Source organism: Sinohyriopsis cumingii, chromosome 19, assembly GCF_028554795.1.
Source record: "Sinohyriopsis cumingii isolate HCF-2022 chromosome 19, ASM2855479v2, whole genome shotgun sequence".
NCBI classification, from domain to species: domain Eukaryota; kingdom Metazoa; phylum Mollusca; class Bivalvia; order Unionida; family Unionidae; genus Sinohyriopsis; species Sinohyriopsis cumingii.
Genome location: NC_142979.1, coordinates 9,945,118 through 9,970,929, shown reverse-complemented (window position 1 = coordinate 9,970,929; position 25,812 = coordinate 9,945,118). Strand labels below are relative to the sequence as shown.

The following is a 25,812-nucleotide window of genomic DNA, read 5'->3' as shown; positions in this document are numbered from 1 at the left end:
ATGTGGTAAACTCAAGACTACCAGTGTATCGTGCGTGGTACGGAGATGGTCTCGGTAATACCATTGCGGGGTTATTTACAAGAATGGCTCCAAAAGTAGCCCCGCTAGCCAAACAATTATCGATGAAAGCCATTGATGTTATTCGTGATAAAGGAATTAGCGCTGTTGGAGATTTTGCCGGAAAGGCACTTTCTGCAGCAAAGAACAAACTAATATCATTGGTAAAATCCAGAAAAAAACAACCGTCAACGGTGCTACCATCTACGACAGTGATGCCTGCGAATGTCAGTAAAGTAATAAATAACGCAGTGGAACAAAAACTAGCGTCGTTGGTAAACAATAATCGAGATGACATCGCAAACATGATAGCGGGAAGTGGCTTAAAATCACGACAAAATTCAAAGAATTTAAAACGACGACAATGATTTAGATGCATCAGCGTATTAATAATAAAATGTTTAAACGAACAGCTGATCCGGCGTTTGATATGGACGCACCAGTGCGCAAGGGTGATTCTGTCCGTGATTATCAATTTTATTCCTATCATGCAGCACAACCCAACATGCGATCGCGAATTGAACTTCAAGTCCATGATACCAGTAAATACTTTTTGCCGTGTGAAGCGTTTATTGAAATCGAAGGAGAACTTGTAACAGAGGCCGATACTCCTGCTGTACCAGCACCGTATCCAGATGGTACCAAAGTTGGCTTAGTCAATAACGGCGTAATGGCGCTATTTGAGAGTGCAAGATATCTCATTGATGGAAGAGAGATCGAGTCTATAGAACGCGATGTTGATGTGGCTACAACAATAATCGGGCTAGCAAGATATTCCGACGATTATACAAGATCAGCAGGTCCATCTATGATGTTTGCAAAGGATACTAGAAACACTGCTGGAAACTCGCAATTTGTGGTAAGACAACCAAGAAATAATGCTAATAACGCTAACGCTGATGTTGAGAATATGATTATAAACAGCGATCCCAATTTCAACCTCGAAGCTGCAACACGCATATCAATGTTAACAGGACCGCGTACATCTTTCTCATGCGCGATTCCACTGCATCATATATTTGGATTTTGTAGAAACGTGCGAAAAGTTATCTACGGAGCAAAGCATACCGTGGTGCTTATGCGAAAAGGTGATGATAGAAATGCAATTTGGAGAATTCCAGCGGATCTTGCAAATCCAAATAATGACCCTGGTAAAGTCATTTTAACTAAAATGTCATTGTGGATGCCAGTAATGACTCCATCCATTACCACAGAGGCACGATTGCTATCCTTTATGGAGCAGGGAGGAAAATCATTACTAAGTTGGCTAACAACAACAACAGATACTAAGCAATCAAATATCAATGGTATATTCACATGGAAACTGACATCACAACAAGGCATTTCGGCTCTGCGTCATATATTTGTTGCGTTGCAGGATATGATGAGAGTTGATAATCAATTATCCAGTCATATGATATTTGATCGATTAGGCGTTACTGACGTCTCGCTGAGAATAAATGGCCAACAGGAACCATCTGAGGATATACAACTTAATTACGGTCAAAACCATATTGCACGCGTGTACCATCGGTTGCTGTCGTATATGAGTCGTGATCAAAACGTCGACACCGGTTTGCAAATATCACAACATGATTTTAAAGAACTATATCCGATCTATTACTTTTCGCTGGAACATCTTGATTTAACAAGACAATCCGTCGTTGATATACACTTCCGAGCTGATGTAACTCGCGGCGCTATTGCTAATTATAGAGCTATTGCTGTCATCCTCAGCGACAAATCAATGCTGTTGGAAGGTGTTGGTGGACGAATGAGAATCGTTGATGCACCAGTGGAAAACATGTAGCAATTAGATCAATCTGTAATTAAATAAAAATGTCATATAGTGTTGTCGGTGTTACATTGACGCCTGGTCAACTTAAAAAATTGCAATCAAAATCAGCTAAACAATGTGGAACCACAATAACGTTGAAGCCGTCGCAGATGGCTGATGGCCCAAATAAAATATCATTGACGACGCGTCAAATAAAACATTTCAATGATACGCTCAAGAACAAGCGAGGTACTCAAATTACTTTCTCGGCCGCAGCGATCAACAACATGATAAAGACCGGTGGGATATTCCCGTTGTTAGCTGCGATTCCAGCGTTAATTGCGGCGGCTGCCCCAGCAGTGGCGAAGGCGGCGGTGTTAGGAGCTGTTGGTACCGCGGCAGGAATGGCACTAAAACAAGCAACCGGTGCGGGATCCGGGCATAAAAAAAAGAAGCGAGGAAAGGGTCTAAGATTGCCAGGAACCCCGTATTCATGGTACAGCGGAAAGGGTCTAAGACTACCAGGAACGGTTTAATGACTCCGTTATCCAATTTTGATTTAATAGATGCCGCTAACGCGTTAGCGATAAAAAACTTCAGAGGGGTTTTTATGAGAGATCAATTGCCGGCACAACCAAGGCACATTGAAACAGGCATCATTAATCTCGATAATTCCACCGGGAAAGGAACCCACTGGGTCGCATACGCGATTGATCCTCGCGCGATTGTCTATTTTGATTCATATGGATTAGCACCGCCGAGCGAGTTCATGCGTTATATACAACATATTCCAACTCCGGTTTTTTATTCCACACTGCCAACACAACGATTAAATGACCCACCGATATGTGGCCGTGAAGTATTAAATGTCCTTGCTGAGATTTCATCATCGCGAAAACCCCCTCATGTGGTCGTAAATGAATATACGAGTGGTCGGGTTGAAACTCGAAATTGAAATCACTAGTGTTTTTACAATAACAATGGCTGATATTTGGGGACGGCCTCTGTCAGCGCTGCAAAAAACCATCGTGGAAACACGAGATGTAAAAAAAATAATCAAAGATGAAATCGCTAAGACACTAAATTTAGTAAATATTGACCCGGACGAAATAGTTGTATTTCAAGATGGCCAGGGTAAATTGAAAACCAGTAATGTGTCACTCAATGATATTTTAACACGACAACACGGTGTCGACGAGAACAAAATGGCGTTGTATTCCAGCGATGGTAAATTGAAACCGGGTGAGCTTGTATCCACGATCACAGACGCGATTGCCAGGCATGCTAGTGAGTTGGAAGATCATATACGAAGGTATAGTAGTTTTCGCAGAAACATCGTTAATAAGTTTTTTGGAGACCCGGTTATATCTACACCGACTCTTGCTGAAATTAAAACGTTCATTGACAGTCATAACCACGACAACGGGTATATTAAAGACCTTGAACAGATTAGGTTCAAAGACCTTTTTACTAACTTCTTTTATAACTACGAAAAAAATAAATTGTTTACTCCCGCCGAGGTTAACTACATGAGCCTTGAAAAAATTCAAAAGAGTCTTTATAACATCTACTTGCATATAACAACCCAACAACGACTTAAGGTCAGCGAGATCATCGAGAATTTTTTCCCGGGTGTTGTCGACCCCCAATACTTCCCAATAACTTATCATGACATCCGCAATCATATTATGTCTCAACAACGACTTAAGATTAACGAGCTTAGAGCGGATTTTTTTGGAGACCTGGCTATATCTACACCGACCCTCGCTGAAATTAAAACGTTCATTAACGAGCAAAAATCCGCCCGCGGCGTCGCTGATAAGTTTTTTGAAGATATCAAAACGAAATTGATCGACAAAGTAAAAAATGATTTAGGTGACATTATTAATAAGGATAGAAACGATATCGCAAAACTTACCGAGGATTCACTCGCACTCGCTAGGATGGCTACGGACCTTAGCACGTCCATCAACAAAATAAAAATTCCACACCCCGCCGCGCATGTTGATAACATCGTGTACACGGTAGCTAGTGGGGTCCTCGATTGGGTCAAGGGTGGTGACCGCAATAGTGTGACGTTTGACCATCAAGGTGTACAAGGTTGTTATCGTTGATTGATTGATTGTTTGTTTTTTAACGGCGCATCAGCACTTTTAGGCTATTTAGCGCCAAACAAAGTGTTACTTGTATAATCTTTTAAAACTTATAAAAGGTTCTATATCGACCAGCGATATAAAAGAACAAATGGTTGAAATTAAAAACGGTAAGATGGTAACGGTGCAAAATAAAGCTTCCCGATCAACGGGAGATGTAAAAAAGATGAATAGGTATTAAAATGGGACGGTATATATATTGCATAAAACTGCACAAGGTGATAGCATAAAAGTCAGAGTTTTGAGTAAATATTTACGGCTTTCAAGAACTCGATAATACGAGTGATGTTTATATTATCAAAAAGTTCTTTCATGTCATGCACAACGTAATAACGATCGCGCGTAGGTTGTAGGTCAAAGCACTCTATCATAAAGTGCTTGACAGTGAATGGTTCATTGCAAGAAACGCACTCTGGTGGGTCTTCACCTTTTAGTATGTGGGTGTGGGTGATATAAGTATGACCAATTCGGATTCTTGCAATGACTACCTCCTCCCTACGAATGCTTCTGTAGGAAGGAGTCCATTCTCCTAGAGTTGGTTTGATTGCATGAAGTTTGTTATATACAGCATCATTCCATGATGCCTGCCACTTCTGACGTAAGAACTTTCTGATACAAGGTTTAAAATCAGTATATGGTATTTTAAAATCAGATGGTTCTTGAGAAAGGGCCATTTTAGCAGCGCGATCTGCTTTTTCGTTACTTTTAATACCAATGTGGCTAGGTAACCAACAGTATATTATATTGTGGGAGACACTCAGCTCGGTATTTTTTACGAGTATGTTTTTCAATAATGGGTTCTCCAGTTTTCTATTGTGTAGTGACTGGAGTACTGATAGCGAGTCGGAGAAGATGATACTGTTTAAAATACGGTTCTTTTCTATATGTTGCAGAGCAAGGTCTATTGCTCTGATTTCGGCTGTAAAAATTGATGCTCCATTTGGTAAGCGAACTTGCGTTGTGTGATTTCCACAAACAAAGGTTGCAGCAGCCTTTTCCTCATCCTTTGATCCATCAGTGTAAATTCTGGTGTAGTTTTTAAATTCGGAGAGGAGTTCATGGTAAGAGTTGTGGAAGATAGAAGGGTTTGTTTCGGATTTTTTTCCATCGTGTAGCGTAAAACGTACTTTTGGTTGTTTAATTAGCCAGGGTGGTGTTTCGGAGATGGATGTTTTCTGAATTTTTGAAAGAGCTATATTTGTAGTGTCAAGGCTGGATGATATTCTAATGCCAAAGGAAGGTATGGCGTTTGGTTTATTTTCGTATAAAGTTTTGTATTTGGGTTGAAAAACAGCCGAAAAAGCAGGATTCAGAGGGTTTGATTTTAATTTGAGAGCATACTGTGCTGAAAGCATTTCTCTACGATGCGATAACGGTGGTTCATTCGCCTCAGCTAGAAGGCTTTCACACGGGGATGTTTTAAATGCTCCCAGAGCCAGTCTTATTCCCTGATGATGAATTGGATCAAGCATTTTAAGATACGATTTTCTGGCAGAACCATACACAACGCAACCATAGTCTAGTTTGGAGCGAATAAACGTTCTATATAAATTCAGGATGACTTTTCTATCAGCACCCCAGTCAGTGTGTGCTACTACTTTAAGTAGGTCAAGTGCTTTTAAGCATTTGGCTTTCAAGTTTTTTAGGTGTGGAATAAAGGTCAGTTTTCTGTCAAAGATAATACCCAAAAATTTTGTTTCCTCAACAACTGGAATAGGTGTTCCGTCCAGCGTGAGTTTAGGTTCATCGTGGTGTCGTCGTAATTGACAGAAATGCATACATACCGTTTTTGATTTCGAGAATTTGAAACCGTTCGTACTAGCCCAATTTTGAATCTTGTTGATATTTTGCTGTAGTTGTCTTTCAATTGTATGCATGTGCTTTGACCGATAACATATGAGAAAATCATCAACATATAGTGAGCAATCCACACCAGGAGTCAAACACTTGGTGATGTTATTAATTTTGATATTGAAAAGTGTCACAGATAAAATACTGCCCTGGGGCACACCCATCTCTTGCTCGTGCAAATCTGAGAGAGTACAGCCCACTCGTACCTTGAATTCTCTGTCGGAGAGGAAGTTGGATATGAAAGAGGGCAGACGGCCTTGAAGACCTAGATCGTGCAGGTCTTTTAGTATCCCGTACTTCCATGTTGTGTCATAGGCCTTTTCTAAATCAAAGAAAACCGCTACTAAATGTTCTTTCTTGATAAATGCATCGCGAATGAATGTTTCTAGTCTAACCAGATGATCGTTGGTGCTCCGTCCATAACGAAAGCCACTTTGGAAAGGAGATATTAAATTGTTAGTTTCCAGGTACCATACAAGCCGAGAATTGATCATTCGTTCCATTGTTTTGCACATGCAGCTTGTGAGTGCAATAGGTCGATAGTTGGTAGGATCTTCACTATCTTTACCGGGTTTGGGAACTGGTATTACTGTTGCTTCTTTCCATATTTTAGGTAGGTTACCAGTAATCCATAAATCACTGAAGAGTTTTAAAAGAGATGTTAAAGATGATTCTGGAAGATGTTTTAAAAACTGGTAATGTATTGTGTCAGGCCCAGCGGAAGTATCATGGGCCTTGTCTAAAGCCTCCATAAGTTCTGATAGTGAAAACAGCTGGTTGTAGCTTTCCGAGTTTGTTATCGATTTACAACATTACATCGTATTCCATTTAAGTTGCTTGTCGCGATACCGGACCGAACTGGTATTAACACAATAACATATATAAACGATGCCAGAAAATATTCTGCGGTTCACGTATCTACATCCGACGAAATAGTTAGAACAAAAGTACCTTGGATACTAGAATATGTATCTGCTATTCCACCAAATCTTGACAGCATCTCCGCCGATTATTAATTTCACGGCGGTGGTATCGCAACGGTAATCCGGCTACGATACAATGTTCAACAGCGACACCACGAACGCGAAAATCACAATTTGCAACCGGTGTTATACCTAACGTCAATTAATATAACGGTGATGTATTTAATAAATGGATTCGCCGTCACGTTACAGATACGACATTGTGCGAGAATACGCCTCCGATTTAAAAGCGCGCTCGGAACAATATCATGTAAAAATAAAAAAATACCATCGAAAGATAACCGCGATTGACGTTGCTGTATACTCGATATCCGGGATCATGGCCGGCGCGGGTGTTATTTTGTCGTCGGTTACAATGATAGCTCCGATTGCTATTTCCGCGGTAACAACAATCGCGGGGATTGCAATCGCAATTACAAAAAAAACTATCATCGTGTGCTCAGAAAAACTCAGCGAGTATACAGTTCGCTAGCAAAGAGTATTTGACGCGTACTCGAAATTATCCGAATTGATCTCGCTGTCGATAGATAATTCGTTTATATCCGATGTTGAATTTTTCGCGATGACCCAGTTGTATACCTCCGCGATGTTGAAATTAGAAATTGAAAATAACTTTAGTGATAACAATAATGTCACTCGAACTGCTTCAACGGATCACGGAGAACACAACTCCGATACAAACAAGCATGATATCGATAACGTCAACAAACCCTGAATTCAGTGTAAACTTTCCTTCGCCGATTTATGTAAAGGAAATAGCGCTAGCGAAATTACGGGTGTATCATAGCTGGCCTAATATCAGATCAGTAGCGTTTAATGATCAGAAACCAAATAACTCGCTGATGTTCGCAAACAGTAATAAACCCGATGGAACACCAGACTGGAAAGAGGTTTCGATACCAACTGGGTCCTACCAAATTGAACACATTGATGCTGAAATCCAGCGTAGAATAAAATCAATCACCGGTAAGGAATCAAAAATAGCTATAAAAGTTCATGAGCCGACGTTGTCATCGTCCATTGAGATATCCACGGAGGGGTACGTCGTAGACATTTATAACAGTTCAAAAAGAACCGTACTAGGATGGCCTGAAATAAAACCTCAACGACGCGTTGAACCTGACACAAGTGTGCCATCATACAATGAAATTTATCTATCATACCGAAATGATTTATCTGAAATAAGAAAAGAAAGATTAGCCGAAAGATTTATATTCACAAATAAAAAACCATACAATGGGATTTTATCGTTAAGAAAACAGATGAATCAACTGTTACCATAGCGCTCACGTTATCTGACATCATTGGTTACTTCGCTGAGATCAATCGTAATTTTTGGATACAGCTGGAACAACTACGGCGGACAAACTCACAAAAGCACGTTGAAGTGTTAAATCAACTTGTATCGGACATGGAATATATCCACGAACGAATCATTCAGACGATAATTAATAACAACGATGATAACAAACAAAAGTTTCTAACCGGTTACAATATCACAGAAGCCGATTTACCGAATTTTAAGTTTTCCGAATACAACGCGCGCGAACTAGAGAAGTCTATCGGTGATTTTCTCGCCGAGCCTAAACAGGATTTAACGCTCCTTAAATACAACAATGACCCAGATGGAGGCGGCAGACATATTGCTCCGTATAACGTAAATATACCGACGGTGATAGCGCTCAATTTAGTATGCGATGCAATTGAAGGAAGTTATCAGATAGATACCAAACAATCAAATCAAGCGCAACAGGGATACATCCTTTATTCATTTGCACCAACGGCTCCTAAAGGGTTTTTAATAGTTGAAAGTCCAATTAATCCAGTCTATATGAGATGCCATAATAAATTGTTAACAAGAATTAATTTCAAACTTACTGATCAGTCAAATAATCTAATTGATTTACAAGATGAAGAGTTAGTGGTTACTCTATTTGTGAGATCGTAAATAATTTTTATTGTAATGTGTAGCAGCGGGGGGGGGGGGGGGCGACGATGACATCAACGTGGTCGTCGCTGTGTTTACCGGACGCTGACGACACCGGGATCGGCGCGCAGAAAGTGTATTAAACTAAATGACGTTTCGGACAATTACCCCCCGACGACGACGTCGTTTTTTTTTTTTGCCAGGCGCTGACGACGCTAGATCGTTGAGTTGCAGAAAGTATCAATTAAACCAAATGACGTTTTAGCCAAATGTAGGATTCGCCCCCCCCCCCCTGCTGCTCCACAAAACCACTATACCGATTTTTTATACTTTTAAATCTGATATTAAATTATCGACGTACAGTCTTTTGAAACGACAGATGAACTTGACATAATAAAGTAGGATACTTTAAACAAGCCCGTCATCCCGCATTTAGCGGATCCATCTGTTTTATTCTAAAACAAAGGGTACACTTGACATGATAAAGTAGAATACTTTAATTAAGCCCGTTTCCCCGCATATATCGGACCCATCTGTTTATTTCCTACCTGGCTACATAAGCGTATTCTACGCCTGTCGCCATGTATCTTTTGAAACTTGGAAAACACTAACTTATGCTCAATGAAAGAAAACTCCAACGATAATTGAGAATGTAACGTCAAAGAATTCACAACTTTTAGAACGCTGATATTTTAATAATAGCATTAGGAAATATTAAATCTAAATAATACATTGTTTTATTTCCCGAATATTAGAATGTAGCATTACTACAGACCAAACAAAACCATTGCGTTTTTTTAAGAGAGAAAACAATTAAAGAGAGAAACCAAAACCAGTAAATTAATCATTTTCGACTGAAATCTATGTCAAGTTGTTTACAATAATATTAATAATTGTCCTTGCGTTCCATACAATTACATGTGAAAGAATAAAACATATCCATAGTTCTTACGGCATGTTCGAGTCAACAATAAATGTTAAATATATTTGTACAGATATAGATGACTGTGCGAGTTCTCCGTGTCAGCATGGAGGATCATGTGCTGACCTCGTCAATGGCTACCACTGTACTTGCGTTGCTGGTTTCTCGGGGCAGAATTGCGGGACTGGTAAGTTAGGGTTCTATTCGAATGATTGGCATAGAACAATCACCTCATTGAATGATAACGACTTTTAATGGAAATTCTTCATTCGTTGTCTTCCTGCAAAAATGTGCACGATATTAACTAGCCTACGGTTTTCAATATTTTGCTGGACATAAACATTGCTCAAATTATTAAGCAAAAGGACATGAAATGCGATAGATATCTAACATATATAACTCCTTTCACATTTGTATCTGGTGGAAATGAATTTGTTTGTTGTCCGTATGTTTCTCCGTAACATTACGCGTTTTCCATACTAAATAAATTCATTCCTCATTTATCTTCTCTCTAGACGAAACATAGAAAATGTAAAGTTCCAATATCTCAAGATCTTTCGTCCACGTTTTCCTCTGCTGACCATGAATTGTACAAAACCAGTGTTTTACAATTATTTATGTTTGAACCTCTCAAGTAAGACAAACTTAGTGACTGTTGTTAATACTGTAATAATTTTATATGCTTTTAAATTACCTTTGAAATACTAACTAACCTACATACATCGACATGTATTCGGAACCAAATGCTGTATAGCCATCGTCACAGTATACGCATTTCATTTTCCTGTCAGGCGATGTTTAACTTGTCGAATCATAGTGACAAAACCGACGAATTCCGTAAATACAAAGTGGACTTTGAAGTGTCACAAAAATAAGTCCTTACATTGATTGAATGTTTTGGTACACAAAGAGAAACGCCAGATAGGGTGAAATAGCACAGAGTGAAGGCTACGGATGGAATATGAATTGCATAGAACATGTGCCCATCATACTGTCTAGATTGTCTTGCAACTAACCAAATTACGATTTTGGAGTCATCACAGTAATATTCGTATGTGGTATCATAACAAAACCAAACACACAATCCACTTTGTTAAAATTAAATGGAAAAGAAAGATAATAAATAATGAAAATAATGTCATTTCTCTTAAATTCGTGTAAAATGAATTGCAATAATAATTTTATTTGTTCTGATGTGGAATAGGAATGAATGTGAACGAATGAAACGAATAACAATATCCTACTACATGTCTGTTTCAGCAATGTAAGTTAAACATGTTCGTACATGTATATAATCCTATAATGAACAACCACCCAAAATACCTGTATGTCAACGATACTAAACAATAAATATATTTACAGATAGAGACGAATGCGCAGTTGCTCCATGTCAACATGGCGGATCATGTGTTGATGAAGTCAACGGATACCATTGTACCTGCATTCCTGGCTTCTCCGGACGAAATTGTGAGACAGGTAAATTGGAATTTCATCTGTAATATTAGTGCATAATAATCAATTCCATGTTTTGAGGATAATCTATTGAAGCAATGGCGTATGAATTTTACAGTTAGGTACCAACAAAATATTGTGAACTTCTGTTTAAGCGGCAAAAGGCATTAGTTTTCGTATAATTTCGTTCAGATTGGAACTAAGCACTTGTACAGGATAGGTGATAGCAACGGAAAAAATTATTTGACTCTTGTTGATTCTGCAAGACTTTTTATTTGCTTTAAAATATTTGTATAACAATAACAATCCTCTAGAAATAGGCATAACCTACAAGATAAATGGTGTAATTCCATTATCACAGAAGAAGAATATGATGGGCATTTAAGAAAAAACGAAAGTATTTTAAAGATAAACACGAATAAACATTCACGGGAAATATATTTTCAAAACAGAAGTGTCACCAACAATAATATATTACAATGGTTCCATGGTTTGGTGCAGAATACAAAAGTCGATTACGGTGAAATAACTCAGTGAAAAGACTACATATGCAATAAGAAAATCGTAGAGCATATGCTAAATATAAAGCCTACATTTCCTAGAAACAAGTATGATTTCCTCTCAATAGGAATCCATTTAAATGAAGATGCTGAGTTGTACATTTCCCCATCAGATGTCAATTAATGTGTCATAAGCCCTTGTAACAAGAAGGAACATCTCATATTTACTACGGTTTCTTTAGAGTTGTATTTTCTTAATATTTTCAGTTCTCTTTACTCCTCTTAGACAAACCTAACGAGAAATGTTTTAAAACGGAAATGATACAAAGAAGTGTCAGAAAACGTAAAATAATTGTTTATATTTCAAGAAAAGTTAGAACAACATCCCCCCGATACAACTTTTGTGTGTTATCGAATACTAAAATATTTTCTCAGATATAGACGAATGTGCAAGTACACCATGTCAGCATGGTGGATCTTGTGTTGATGAAATCAATCGCTACCATTGTACATGTGTTGCTGGCTTCAGTGGATCGAATTGTGAGACAGGTAAATTGCAAATTGCACCTTATATAGTCCATTATCATGAGATGAGATTCTGTCAAACGTCTATGGTCCCAATTATACAGTAACGTGATACAAATACAATAATCATTAGTAGATGTTATTATTAATTGTCATTGATTACTCTGAAAATATCCGTGACATGCAACTCATAGTATTACAGTATAATTTGACGAGTATTCCTATTCAAGTGCGCTCATCCGATAGTTACATCCGTACACTGTATAAGAAAATGATGTAATCAAAAGATAATAAAAACTTATGGAACACAAACTGGAATCGAAAAGCTCGAAAAACTTACACCCATTTCGAAACATCGAGGAAAAAAGATCTCTCCACAATACCATTATACCGATTTTTTCTACTTTTAAATCTGATATTAATTTATCGATGTACAGTCTTTTGAAACGGCAGGTGAACTTGACATGATAAAGTAGGATACTTTAAACAAGCCCGTTATCCCGCATTTAGCGGATCCGTCTGTTTTATTCTAAAACAAAGGGTAAACTTTACATAATAAAGTAGGATACTTTAATTAAGCCCGTTTCCCCGCATATATTGGACCCATCTGTTAATTTCCTACCTGGCTACAAAAGCGTATTCTACGCCTGTCGCCATGTATCTTTTGAAACTTGGAAAACACTAACTTATGCTCAATGAAAGAAAACTCCAACGATAATTGAGAATGTAACGTCAAAGAATTCACAACTTTTAGAACGCTGATATTTTAATAATAGCATTAGGAAATATTAAATCTAAATAATACATTGTTTTATTTCCCGAATATTAGAATGTAGCATTACTACAGACCAAACAAAACCATTGCGTTTTTTTAAGAGAGAAAACAATTAAAGAGAGAAACCAAAACCAGTAAATTAATCATTTTCGACTGAAATCTATGTCAAGTTGTTTACAATAATATTAATAATTGTCCTTGCGTTCCATACAATTACATGTGAAAGAATAAAACATATCCATAGTTCTTACGGCATGTTCGAGTCAACAATAAATGTTAAATATATTTGTACAGATATAGATGACTGTGCGAGTTCTCCGTGTCAGCATGGAGGATCATGTGCTGACCACGTCAATGGCTACCACTGTACTTGCGTTGCTGGTTTCTCGGGGCAGAATTGCGGGACTGGTAAGTTAGGGTTCTATTCGAATGATTGGCATAGAACAATCACCTCATTGAATGATAACGACTTTTAATGGAAATTCTTCATTCGTTGTCTTCCTGCAAAAATGTGCACGATATTAACTAGCCTACGGTTTTCAATATTTTGCTGGACATAAACATTGCTCAAATTATTAAGCAAAAGGACATGAAATGCGATAGATATCTAACATATATAACTCCTTTCACATTTGTATCTGGTGGAAATGAATTTGTTTGTTGTCCGTATGTTTCTCCGTAACATTACGCGTTTTCCATACTAAATAAATTCATTCCTCATTTATCTTCTCTCTAGACGAAACATAGAAAATGTAAAGTTCCAATATCTCAAGATCTTTCGTCCACGTTTTCCTCTGCTGACCATGAATTGTACAAAACCAGTGTTTTACAATTATTTATGTTTGAACCTCTCAAGTAAGACAAACTTAGTGACTGTTGTTAATACTGTAATAATTTTATATGCTTTTAAATTACCTTTGAAATACTAACTAACCTACATACATCGACATGTATTCGGAACCAAATGCTATATAGCCATCGTCACAGTATACGCATTTCATTTTCCTGTCAGGCGATGTTTAACTTGTCGAATCATAGTGACAAAACCGACGAATTCCGTAAATACAAAGTGGACTTTGAAGTGTCACAAAAATAAGTCCTTACATTGATTGAATGTTTTGGTACACAAAGAGAAACGCCAGATAGGGTGAAATAGCACAGAGTGAAGGCTACGGATGGAATATGAATTGCATAGAACATGTGCCCATCATACTGTCTAGATTGTCTTGCAACTAACCAAATTACGATTTTGGAGTCATCACAGTAATATTCGTATGTGGTATCATAACAAAACCAAACACACAATCCACTTTGTTAAAATTAAATGGAAAAGAAAGATAATAAATAATGAAAATAATGTCATTTCTCTTAAATTCGTGTAAAATGAATTGCAATAATAATTTTATTTGTTCTGATGTGGAATAGGAATGAATGTGAACGAATGAAACGAATAACAATATCCTACTACATGTCTGTTTCAGCAATGTAAGTTAAACATGTTCGTACATGTATATAACTCTATAATGAACAACCACCCAAAATACCTGTATGTCAACGATACTAAACAATAAATATATTTACAGATAGAGACGAATGCGCAGTTGCTCCATGTCAACATGGCGGATCATGTGTTGATGAAGTCAACGGATACCATTGTACCTGCATTCCTGGCTTCTCCGGACGAAATTGTGAGACAGGTAAATTGGAATTTCATCTGTAATATTAGTGCATAATAATCAATTCCATGTTTTGAGGATAATCTATTGAAGCAATGGCGTATGAATTTTACAGTTAGGTACCAACAAAATATTGTGAACTTCTGTTTAAGCGGCAAAAGGCATTAGTTTTCGTATAATTTCGTTCAGATTGGAACTAAGCACTTGTACGGGATAGGTGATAGCAACGGAAAAAATTATTTGACTCTTGTTGATTCTGCAAGACTTTTTATTTGCTTTAAAATATTTGTATAACAATAACAATCCTCTAGAAATAGGCATAACCTACAAGATAAATGGTGTAATTCCATTATCACAGAACAAGAATATGACGGGCATTTAAGAAAAAACGAAAGTATTTTAAAGATAAACACGAATAAACATTCACGGGAAATATATTTTCAAAACAGAAGTGTCACCAACAATAATATATTACAATGGTTCCATGGTTTGGTGCAGAATACAAAAGTCGATTACGGTGAAATAATTCAGTGAAAAGACTACATATGCAATAAGAAAATCGTAGAGCATATGCTAAATATAAAGCCTACATTTCCTAGAAACAAGTATGATTTCCTCTCAATAGGAATCCATTTAAATGAAGATGCTGAGTTGTACATTTCCCCATCAGATGTCAATGAATGTGTCATAAGCTCTTGTAACAAGAAGGAACATCTCATATTTACCACGGTTTCTTTAGAGTTGTATTTTCTTAATATTTTCAGTTCTCTTTACTCCTCTTAGACAAACCTAACGAGAAATGTTTTAAAACGGAAATGATACAAAGAAGTGTCAGAAAACGTAAAATAATTGTTTATATTTCAAGAAAAGTTAGAACAACATCCCCCCGATACAACTTTTGTGTGTTATCGAATACTAAAATATTTTCTCAGATATAGACGAATGTGCAAGTACACCATGTCAGCATGGTGGATCTTGTGTTGATGAAATCAATCGCTACCATTGTACATGTGTTGCTGGCTTCAGTGGATCGAATTGTGAGACAGGTAAATTGCAAATTGCACCTTATATAGTCCATTATCATGAGATGAGATTCTGTCAAACGTCTATGGTCCCAATTATACAGTAACGTGATACAAATACAATAATCATTAGTAGATGTTATTATTAATTGTCATTGATTACTCTGAAAATATCCGTGACATGCAACTCATAGTATTACAGTATAATCTGACGAGTATTCCTATTCAAGTGCGCTCATCCGATAGTTACATCCGTACACTGTATAAGAAAATGATGCAATCAAAAGATAATAAAAACTTATGGAACATAAACTGGAATCGAAAAGCTCGAAAAACTTACACCCATTTCGAAACATCGAGGAAAAAAGATCTCTCCACAATACCATTATACCGATTTTTTCTACTTTTAAATCTGATATTAATTTATCGATGTACAGTCTTTTGAAACGGCAGATGAACTTGACATGATAAAGTAGGATACTTTAATCAATCCCGTTATCCCGCATTTAGCGGATCCGTCTGTTTTATTCTAAAACAAAGGGTAAACTTGACATAATAAAATAGGATACTTTAATTAAGCCCGTTTCCCCGCATATATTGGACCCATCTGTTAATTTCCTACCTGGCTACAAAAGCGTATTCTACGCCTGTCGCCATGTATCTTTTGAAACTTGGAAAACACTAACTTATGCTCAATGAAAGAAAACTCCAACGATAATTGAGAATGTAACGTCAAAGAATTCACAACTTTTAGAACGCTGACATTTTAATAATAGCATTAGGAAATATTAAATCTAAATAATACATTGGTTTTATTTCCCGAATATTAGAATGTAGCATTACTACAGACCAAACAAAACCATTGCGTTTTTTTAAGAGAGAAAACAATTAAAGAGAGAAACCAAAACCAGTAAATTAATCATTTTCGACTGAAATCTATGTCAAGTTGTTTACAATAATATTAATAATTGTCCTTGCGTTCCATACAATTACATGTGAAAGAATAAAACATATCCATAGTTCTTACGGCATGTTCGAGTCAACAATAAATGTTAAATATATTTGTACAGATATAGATGACTGTGCGAGTTCTCCGTGTCAGCATGGAGGATCATGTGCTGACCTCGTCAATGGCTACCACTGTACTTGCGTTGCTGGTTTCTCGGGGCAGAATTGCGGGACTGGTAAGTTAGGGTTCTATTCGAATGATTGGCATAGAACAATCACCTCATTGAATGATAACGACTTTTAATGGAAATTCTTCATTCGTTGTCTTCCTGCAAAAATGTGCACGATATTAACTAGCCTACGGTTTTCAATATTTTGCTGGACATAAACATTGCTCAAATTATTAAGCAAAAGGACATGAAATGCGATAGATATCTAACATATATAACTCCTTTCACATTTGTATCTGGTGGAAATGAATTTGTTTGTTGTCCGTATGTTTCTCCGTAACATTACGCGTTTTCCATACTAAATAAATTCATTCCTCATTTATCTTCTCTCTAGACGAAACATAGAAAATGTAAAGTTCCAATATCTCAAGATCTTTCGTCCACGTTTTCCTCTGCTGACCATGAATTGTACAAGACCAATGTTTTACAATTATTTATGTTTGAACATCTCAAGTAAGACAAACTTAGTGACTGTTGTTAATACTGTAATAATTTTATATGCTTTTAAATTACCTTTGAAATACTAACTAACCTACATACATCGACATGTATTCGGAACCAAATGCTGTATAGCCATCGTCACAGTATACGCATTTCATTTTCCTGTCAGGCGATGTTTAACTTGTCGAATCATAGTGACAAAACCGACGAATTCCGTAAATACAAAGTGGACTTTGAAGTGTCACAAAAATAAGTCCTTACATTGATTGAATGTTTTGGTACACAAAGAGAAACGCCAGATAGGGTGAAATAGCACAGAGTGAAGGCTACGGATGGAATATGAATTGCATAGAACATGTGCCCATCATACTGTCTAGATTGTCTTGCAACTAACCAAATTACGATTTTGGAGTCATCACAGTAATATTCGTATGTGGTATCATAACAAAACCAAACACACAATCCACTTTGTTAAAATTAAATGGAAAAGAAAGATAATAAATAATGAAAATAATGTCATTTCTCTTAAATTCGTGTAAAATGAATTGCAATAATAATTTTATTTGTTCTGATGTGGAATAGGAATGAATGTGAACGAATGAAACGAATAACAATATCCTACTACATGTCTGTTTCAGCAATGTAAGTTAAACATGTTCGTACATGTATATAACTCTATAATGAACAACCACCCAAAATACCTGTATGTCAACGATACTAAACAATAAATATATTTACAGATAGAGACGAATGCGCAGTTGCTCCATGTCAACATGGCGGATCATGTGTTGATGAAGTCAACGGATACCATTGTACCTGCATTCCTGGCTTCTCCGGACGAAATTGTGAGACAGGTAAATTGGAATTTCATCTGTAATATTAGTGCATAATAATCAATTCCATGTTTTGAGGATAATCTATTGAAGCAATGGCGTATGAATTTTACAGTTAGGTACCAACAAAATATTGTGAACTTCTGTTTAAGCGGCAAAAGGCATTAGTTTTCGTATAATTTCGTTCAGATTGGAACTAAGCACTTGTACGGGATAGGTGATAGCAACGGAAAAAATTATTTGACTCTTGTTGATTCTGCAAGACTTTTTATTTGCTTTAAAATATTTGTATAACAATAACAATCCTCTAGAAATAGGCATAACCTACAAGATAAGTGGTGTAATTCCATCACAGAACAAGAATATGACGGGCATTTAAGAAAAAGCGAAAGTATTTTAAAGATAAACACGAATAAACATTCACGGGAAATATATTTTCAAAACAGAAGTGTCACCAACAATAATATATTACAATGGTTCCATGGTTTGGTGCAGAATACAAAAGTCGATTACGGTGAAATAACTCAGTGAAAAGACTACATATGCAATAAGAAAATCGTAGAGCATATGCTAAATATAAAGCCTACATTTCCTAGAGACAAGTATGATTTCCTCTCAATAGGAATCCTCTTAAATGAAGATGCTGAGTTGTACATTTCCCCATCAGATGTCAATGAATGTGTCATAAGCCCTTGTAACAAGAAGGAACATCTCATATTTACTACGGTTTCTTTAGAGTTTTATTTTCTTAATATTTTCAGTTATATTTACTCCTTTTAGACAAACCTAACGAGAAACATTTTAAAACGGAAATGTTACAAAGAATTGTAAGAAAACGTAAAATAATTGACCATATTTCAAGCAAAGCTAAAACAACATCCCCCCTGATACAACTTTTGTATGTCATCGAATACTAAAATATTTTCTCAGATATAGACGAATGTGCAAGTACTCCATGTCAGCATGGTGGATCTTGTGTTGATGAAATCAATCGCTACCATTGTACATGTGTTGCTGGCTTCGATGGATCGAATTGTGAGACAGGTAAATTGCAAATTCCAACGTATATAGTCCCACATTATGAGATGAGATTCTGTAAAACGGTTATATTCCCAATTATACAGTAACGTGATAGAAATGCAATAATCGTTATTAGACGTTCTTATTAATTAATAGTCCTTGATTACTCTGAAAAGATTTTTGACATGCAACTCATATTATTACAGCATAATCTGACGAGTATTCCTATTTAAGTGCGGTCAACTGATAGTTACATCCTTACACTGTATAAGAAAATGATGTAATCAAAAGATAGTAAAAACTCATGGAACATAAACGGCGATCGAGAAAAAGGTCGAAATATTTACACACATTTCGAAACATCTAGGAAAATAGATCTCTCTACAATACCACTATACCGATTTTTTCTACTTTTAAATCTGATATTAATTATTGACGTACAGTCACTTGAAACGACAGCTGAACTTGACATGATAAAGAAGGATACTTTAAACAAGCCCGTAATCACGCATTTACCGGATCTGTCTGTTTAATTCTTAAACAAAGGGTACACTTGACATGATAAAGTAGGATACTTTAATTAAGCCCGTTTCCCCCCAAATATCGGACCCATGTGTTTATTTCATACCTGGCTACATAAGCATATTCTACGCCCGTTGCCATGTATCTTTTGAAACTTCGAAAACACTAACTAATGCAAAATGAAAGAAAACTCCAACGATAATTGAGAATGTAAGTTGCAAAGCATTCACAACCTTTAGAATGCTGACATTTTAATAATAGTATTAGGGAATATTAAATCTAAATAATATATCGGTTTTATTTCCCGAATATTAGTATGTAGCATTTCAACAGACCCACCAAACCCATCGCGTGTTCTTGAAAAAGAAAACCAGTAAAGAGAGAAAACCAAACCAGGAAATTAACGTTTTTCGGTTGAAATATATGTCAAATTCTGTGCAATAATATTAATAATTGCCCTGGCGTTCAATACAATTAAATGTAAAAGAATAAAATATATCCGTGCGTTGCTGGCTTCTCGGGGCAGAATTGCGGGGCTGGTGAGTTAGGGTCCTATTCGAATAATTGGCATAGAACAATCACCTCATTGAATGATAACGACTTTTAATGGAAATTCTCCGTTCCCTGTCTTCCTGTTAAAAGGTGCACGATAGTACCTAGCCTATGTTTTATAATTATTTGCTGGACATAAACATTGCTCAAATTATTAAGCAAAAGGACATGACATGTGATAGATGTCAAACATAGATAGCTCCTTTCACATTTGTATCTGATGGAAATGACTTTGTATGTAGTCCGTATGTTTTTCAGTAACATCATGCGTATTCAAAGCTAAATAAATTCATTCCTCATGTATCTTCTCTCTAGACGAAACATAGAAAATGTAAAGTGCCAATATCAGCTCAAGATCCTTCGATTACGTTTTCCTGTGCTGACCATGACTTGTACAAAACCAGTGTGTTACAAATATCTGTGTTTGAACCTCTCAAGTAAGACAAACTTTGGTCAAATTGCTTTCATAGAAGATCATTGATGATATGATAATGATTTAGGTATTGCAAAGAAGATAATACCCATAGTTCTAATAATTATTACAATCTAAGGTCAGCAAAGAATTTCTTTCTGTACGAGTCAATATATCCATTGATAGCTGGACATTTTCCAATAGATTGTATATTGGCGCTGTGTCCATAACATTTTACAGCAATGGAACAACTTATTGACTGCTGTTAATACTGTAATAACTTTATATGCTTTTAAGTCACCTTTGAAAAAATAACATTCCTACATACATCGACATGTATCCTGAACCAAATGCTGTATAGCCATCATCACAGTATACGCATTTCATTTTTGTGTCAGGTGATAGTAATCTAGTCGAATGATAGTTACCAAAACGACAAACTCCGTAAATAATAATAATAATAATAATAATAATAATGATAATAATAATAATCATGAGGACTTTGTATAGCGCCTAATCTTTAGAAGCTCTATGCGCTTTACAACATTAGACAACACCTATAACATATATATATATATATATATATATATATATATATATATATATATATATATATATATATATATATATATATATATATATATATATATATATATATATCATCATTGGCGACTCGGTCTCGAAAGATCATGCGAATAGCGCCCTTGGGGTGTTGCCTGTCTCTGTTGGCAACGTCTGCTGTGGCTGTGCAGGCCTATACGTGAGTGGCAGTCCCTACTGCAGTTGGTGCAGACATACTGGGAAGTCTGCATTACTGTGGTTGCTGCTGCGTTCTTCTTTCTCTTACGTTTCTCTGCCACCAACTGGCCTCTCCTCGCATCAGCGACTGATATGCCATTGTTTACCACCAGTCTCCAGGTGCCTCGGTCCTCAGCCAGCTCTTCCCAGCCATCGGGTGAAATGTTGCATGCCTTCATGTCCCTCTTGCACACATCTTTGAAACGGAGTGAGGGGCGTCCGACTCTTCTCATGCCAGGGCCAGCTGTCCATATAAGATGTCCTTTGGCAGCCTTCCATCCTCCATGAGTCGGACGTGACCCAGCCATCGAAGGCGGCGCTTAATTAGCAGGGAGTACATGCTGAGGGTACTTGCACGCTGCAGGATCTCGCTGTGTGGAACACGGTCTTGCCAGCTGATTTTCAGGATGCGTTTTAGGCACCGTATATGGAAGGAGTTGAGCCGGCGTTCTTGCCTCATGTAGGTACTCCACGTCTCACTTCCATATAGAAGGGTGCTGAGAACGCAGGACTGGTAGACTCGGACCTTGGTGTGCTCTGTCAGCGCGTTGTTTTCCCAAACCCTCTTTGTTAATCGAGCCAAGATGGTGTTTGCCTTTCCAAGCCTTCTGTCCAGCTCCATATCAATCGAGAGAGTGTTGCTGATGGTTGACCCTAGGTAGGTAAAGTTGTTGACTGCTTCCAGGGTGACACCGTTGATTTTGATTGAAGGGGCAATGGTGGTATCTTGCACGCTGACATTTGTTTTTTCCAAGCTGATTGTGAGACCAAAGTGCGTGCAGGCAACAGCAAAACGGTCTCCCAGTCTCTGGAGGGCTTCCTCGGTGTGGGCCACAAGAGCTGCGTCATCTGCAAAAAGCATCTCCCTGATGAGCACAGCTCTCACTTTGGTCTTTGAGCGCAGTCGTGCCAGGTTGAACAGGCTCCCATCAGACCTGGTGTGTAGATATATGCCATCCGTGGACGTGTCGAAGGCGTAGGACAGGAGCAGGGAGAAGAAGATCCCAAAAAGTGTTGGTGCCAGCACGCAGCCCTGCTTCACACCACTGTTAATTGGGAAGGAAGTTGAGGATGATCCATCATACAGGACTGTTCCCTTCATATCTGCATGGAAAGAGATTATCATGCTGAGGAGTTTTGGGGGGCAACCGATCTTACTCAGAAGTTCAAAAAGGCCCTTCCTGCTGACCAAGTCAAAGGCCTTGGTGAGGTCGATGAACATCATGTAGAGTGGTTGACCTTGTTCTCTGCTCTTCTCTTGGAGTTGTCGTAGGGAGAAGATCATGTCTGTCGTCGACCTGCCTGCTCTGAAGCCGCACTGTGATTCTGGATAAACACGGTCTGTCAGCAACTGCAGCCTGTTGAGTATGATGCGGGCGTACACTTTACCAACAATACTCAAGAGCGATTATTGTTATTATTATTATTATTATTATTATTATTATTATTATATATATATATATATATATATATATATATATATATATATATATATATATATATATATATATATATATATATATAATGATATGATTACAAAATCAAACACTATTTAAATAGAAAACATAAAAAACATGCTGAGAATATTTAAGGTAGGAAACATTATTAGGTCTTTAAGCTTGTTCTTGCAGTCGAAATAAGTGAGTTTCTAGAGCACTCTTGAATGGGATCACTGTTTCTTTGTGTCTAAATTCAGTGGACAATTCATTCCACGTTGCTGGGCCCTGGTATGCAAAAGAACTCGGTCGATATGACTTTGTTTTCATAGTCGGAATAATGAGTATAAGATTGTCAGAAGAGGAGCGTAAGTATCTTGCTGGTGTGTGCACACGGGTGAGGTCCGATAGGTATGTTGGACTAGAGTCCGTCAGTGAAACGTAGCACAGAGAACAAATTTTGTGATTCTGGATCGAATGGATATCCAGTGTAGGATACATAGCAGGGGGAGGTGTTCTTTAATCGTAGTATTCTAAGTATGATCCGAGCATCTGTGTTTCGAACTTTTTGAAGTTTCTGGAGTAGATATGGAGCAAAACCAGACAGAACTGAGTTACAATAGTCAATTCCTGAAGGTACTAATGAACACACAAGTGTTTTAGTGGCATCAACTGAAAGATGCTTGCGAAAGGAGCTGATGCGTCTCAGCTCAAGATGTGCATCCTTGCATATGTCCATGACATGTTGGTGCAATGTGAGAGTACTGTCCAGAGAAACACCCAGGTTTCGTACTGATTCTGTGAATTTAATGTTGGTGTTGCTGATATTTATTGTTTGAGGTAAAGAGTGTAAATGAGAAAGTCTTTGTGTTGTGATCAGAATGGCCTCAATTTTATTATCATTCATCTGCAGCTTCTTACATGACATCCATGATTTCACATCAGAAACGCACCTCTCTACTCCTTGGATGGTATCATCAACTTCAGTTTGGTTGCTAGATTTGTATATTTGGGTGTCATCAGCGTACAATTGATGAGACACTCGATGATTATCTATGACACTTGAGAGCGGGTGAGTGTATAACATGAAGAGAACAAGTCCAAGAACAGACCCCTGTGGAAAAAAACAACAGAGATCAACAGGGCTGGAGTGTATTCAAAATATAAAGTGTACTTTCAAGTGTCACAAAAATAAGTCCTTACATTGATTGAATGCTTTGGTACACAAAGAGAAACGCCAGATATGGTGGAATAACACAGAGTGAAGGCTACGAATGGAATACGAATTGCATAGAACATGTGTCCATCATGCTGTCTAAATTGTCTTGCAACTAACCAAATTACGATTTTGGAGTCATCAGAGTAATGTTCGTATGTGGTATCATAACAAAACCAAACACTGAATCTCTTTGTTAAAATTAAATAGCATAGAAAGATTATAAATAATGAAACTAATGTCATTTCTCTTAAATTCGTGTAAAATGAATTGCAATAATAATTTTATTTGCTCTGGTGTGGAATAGGAATGGATTTGAAGGAATGAAACTAATAACAATATCCTACTACATGTCTGTTTCAGCAATACAAGTTAAACATGTTCGTGCATGTATATTATCAAATAATGCACAACCACCCAAAATACCTGTATGTCAACCATACTAAACAATAAATATATTTACAGATATAGACGAATGCGCAGTTGCTCCATGTCAACATGGCGGATCTTGTCTTGATGAAGTCAACGGATACCACTGCACCTGTATTCATGGGTTCTCTGGTCCAAATTGTGAGACAGGTAAATTGGAATTTCATTTGTAATATTAGTGCCGAATTAACAACTCCATGTTTGATGATAATCGATTGAAGCAATGGCGTATGAAATTTACAGTTAGATACCAAAAAAAGTGTTGTGAACTTCTTTGTAAGCGAGAAAACGGTTTTAGTTTTCCTATGCATTTCATTCAGATTGGAATACACCTGTTTGTATGGGATAGGTGATAGCAACGGAAAAATTATTAGACTCTTGTTAATTTTGTAACACTTTGTTTTGCTTTAAACATATTTTTGTAACAATAACAATCCTCTAGAAATAACCATAAACCACAAGGTAAATGGTGTAATTCCATCATCACAGAATAAGAATATGACGGGCATTTAAGAGAAAACGAAAGTATTTGAAAGATAAACACCGAAAACCATTCCCGGGAAATACATTTTCAAAACAGAAGTGTCAACAACATTAACATATTACACTGGCTCCATGGTTTGGTGCAGAATACGAAAGTCGATTACGGTGAAATAACTCAGTGAAAAGGCAACATATGCAATAAAAACGTCGTACAAGATATAATAACTATATTTCCTACATTTCCTAGAAACAAGTATCATGTCCTCTCAACAGGAATCCATTTGTATCAAGATGCTGTGTTGTATATTTTCCTATCAAATGTAAATGAATGTGTCTTAAGCCCTTGTAACAAGGAGGAACATCTCATATTTACTACGGTTACTTTAGAGTTCTATTTTCTTAATATTTTCAGTTATATTTACTCCTCTTAGACAAACCCAATGAGAAACACTTTAAAACGGAAATTGTACAAAGAAGTGTAAGAAAACGTACAATAATTGTTTATATTTCAAGCAAAGCTAAACCAACATCCCCCCGATACAACGTTTGTGTGTCATCGAATACCAAAATATTTTCTCAGATATAGACGAATGTGCAAGTACTCCATGTCAGCATGGTGGATCTTGTGTTGATGAAATCAATCGCTACCATTGTATATGTGTTGCTGGATACAATGGATCGAATTGTGAGACAGGTAAATTGCAAATTGCAACTTATATAATCCCACATCATGAGATGAGATTCTGCAAAACGTCTATGGTCCGAATTATACAGTAACGTGATAGAAATGCAGTAATCATTATTAGACGTTATTATTAATTAACATTCATTGATTACTCTGAAAAGATTTTTCACATGCAACTCATATTATT

The 25,812-nt window shown here is 37.0% G+C and overlaps 1 protein-coding gene across 1 annotated transcript in view; it reads left to right on the top strand.

Moving 5' to 3' along the window:
• Positions 1-25,812, top strand: part of LOC149775121 (uncharacterized) — a 155,574-nt gene that overhangs the window by 67,676 nt on the left and 62,086 nt on the right. Inside the window, exons 17-27 of the mRNA XM_089944352.1 lie at positions 9,744-9,857; positions 11,033-11,146; positions 12,058-12,171; positions 13,217-13,330; positions 14,506-14,619; positions 15,531-15,644; positions 16,691-16,804; positions 17,980-18,093; positions 19,003-19,116; positions 24,494-24,607; positions 25,521-25,634. Coding sequence (XP_089800478.1) covers positions 9,744-9,857; positions 11,033-11,146; positions 12,058-12,171; positions 13,217-13,330; positions 14,506-14,619; positions 15,531-15,644; positions 16,691-16,804; positions 17,980-18,093; positions 19,003-19,116; positions 24,494-24,607; positions 25,521-25,634 — 1,254 coding nt within the window. The remainder of the gene's footprint in view (positions 1-9,743; positions 9,858-11,032; positions 11,147-12,057; positions 12,172-13,216; positions 13,331-14,505; positions 14,620-15,530; positions 15,645-16,690; positions 16,805-17,979; positions 18,094-19,002; positions 19,117-24,493; positions 24,608-25,520; positions 25,635-25,812) is intronic.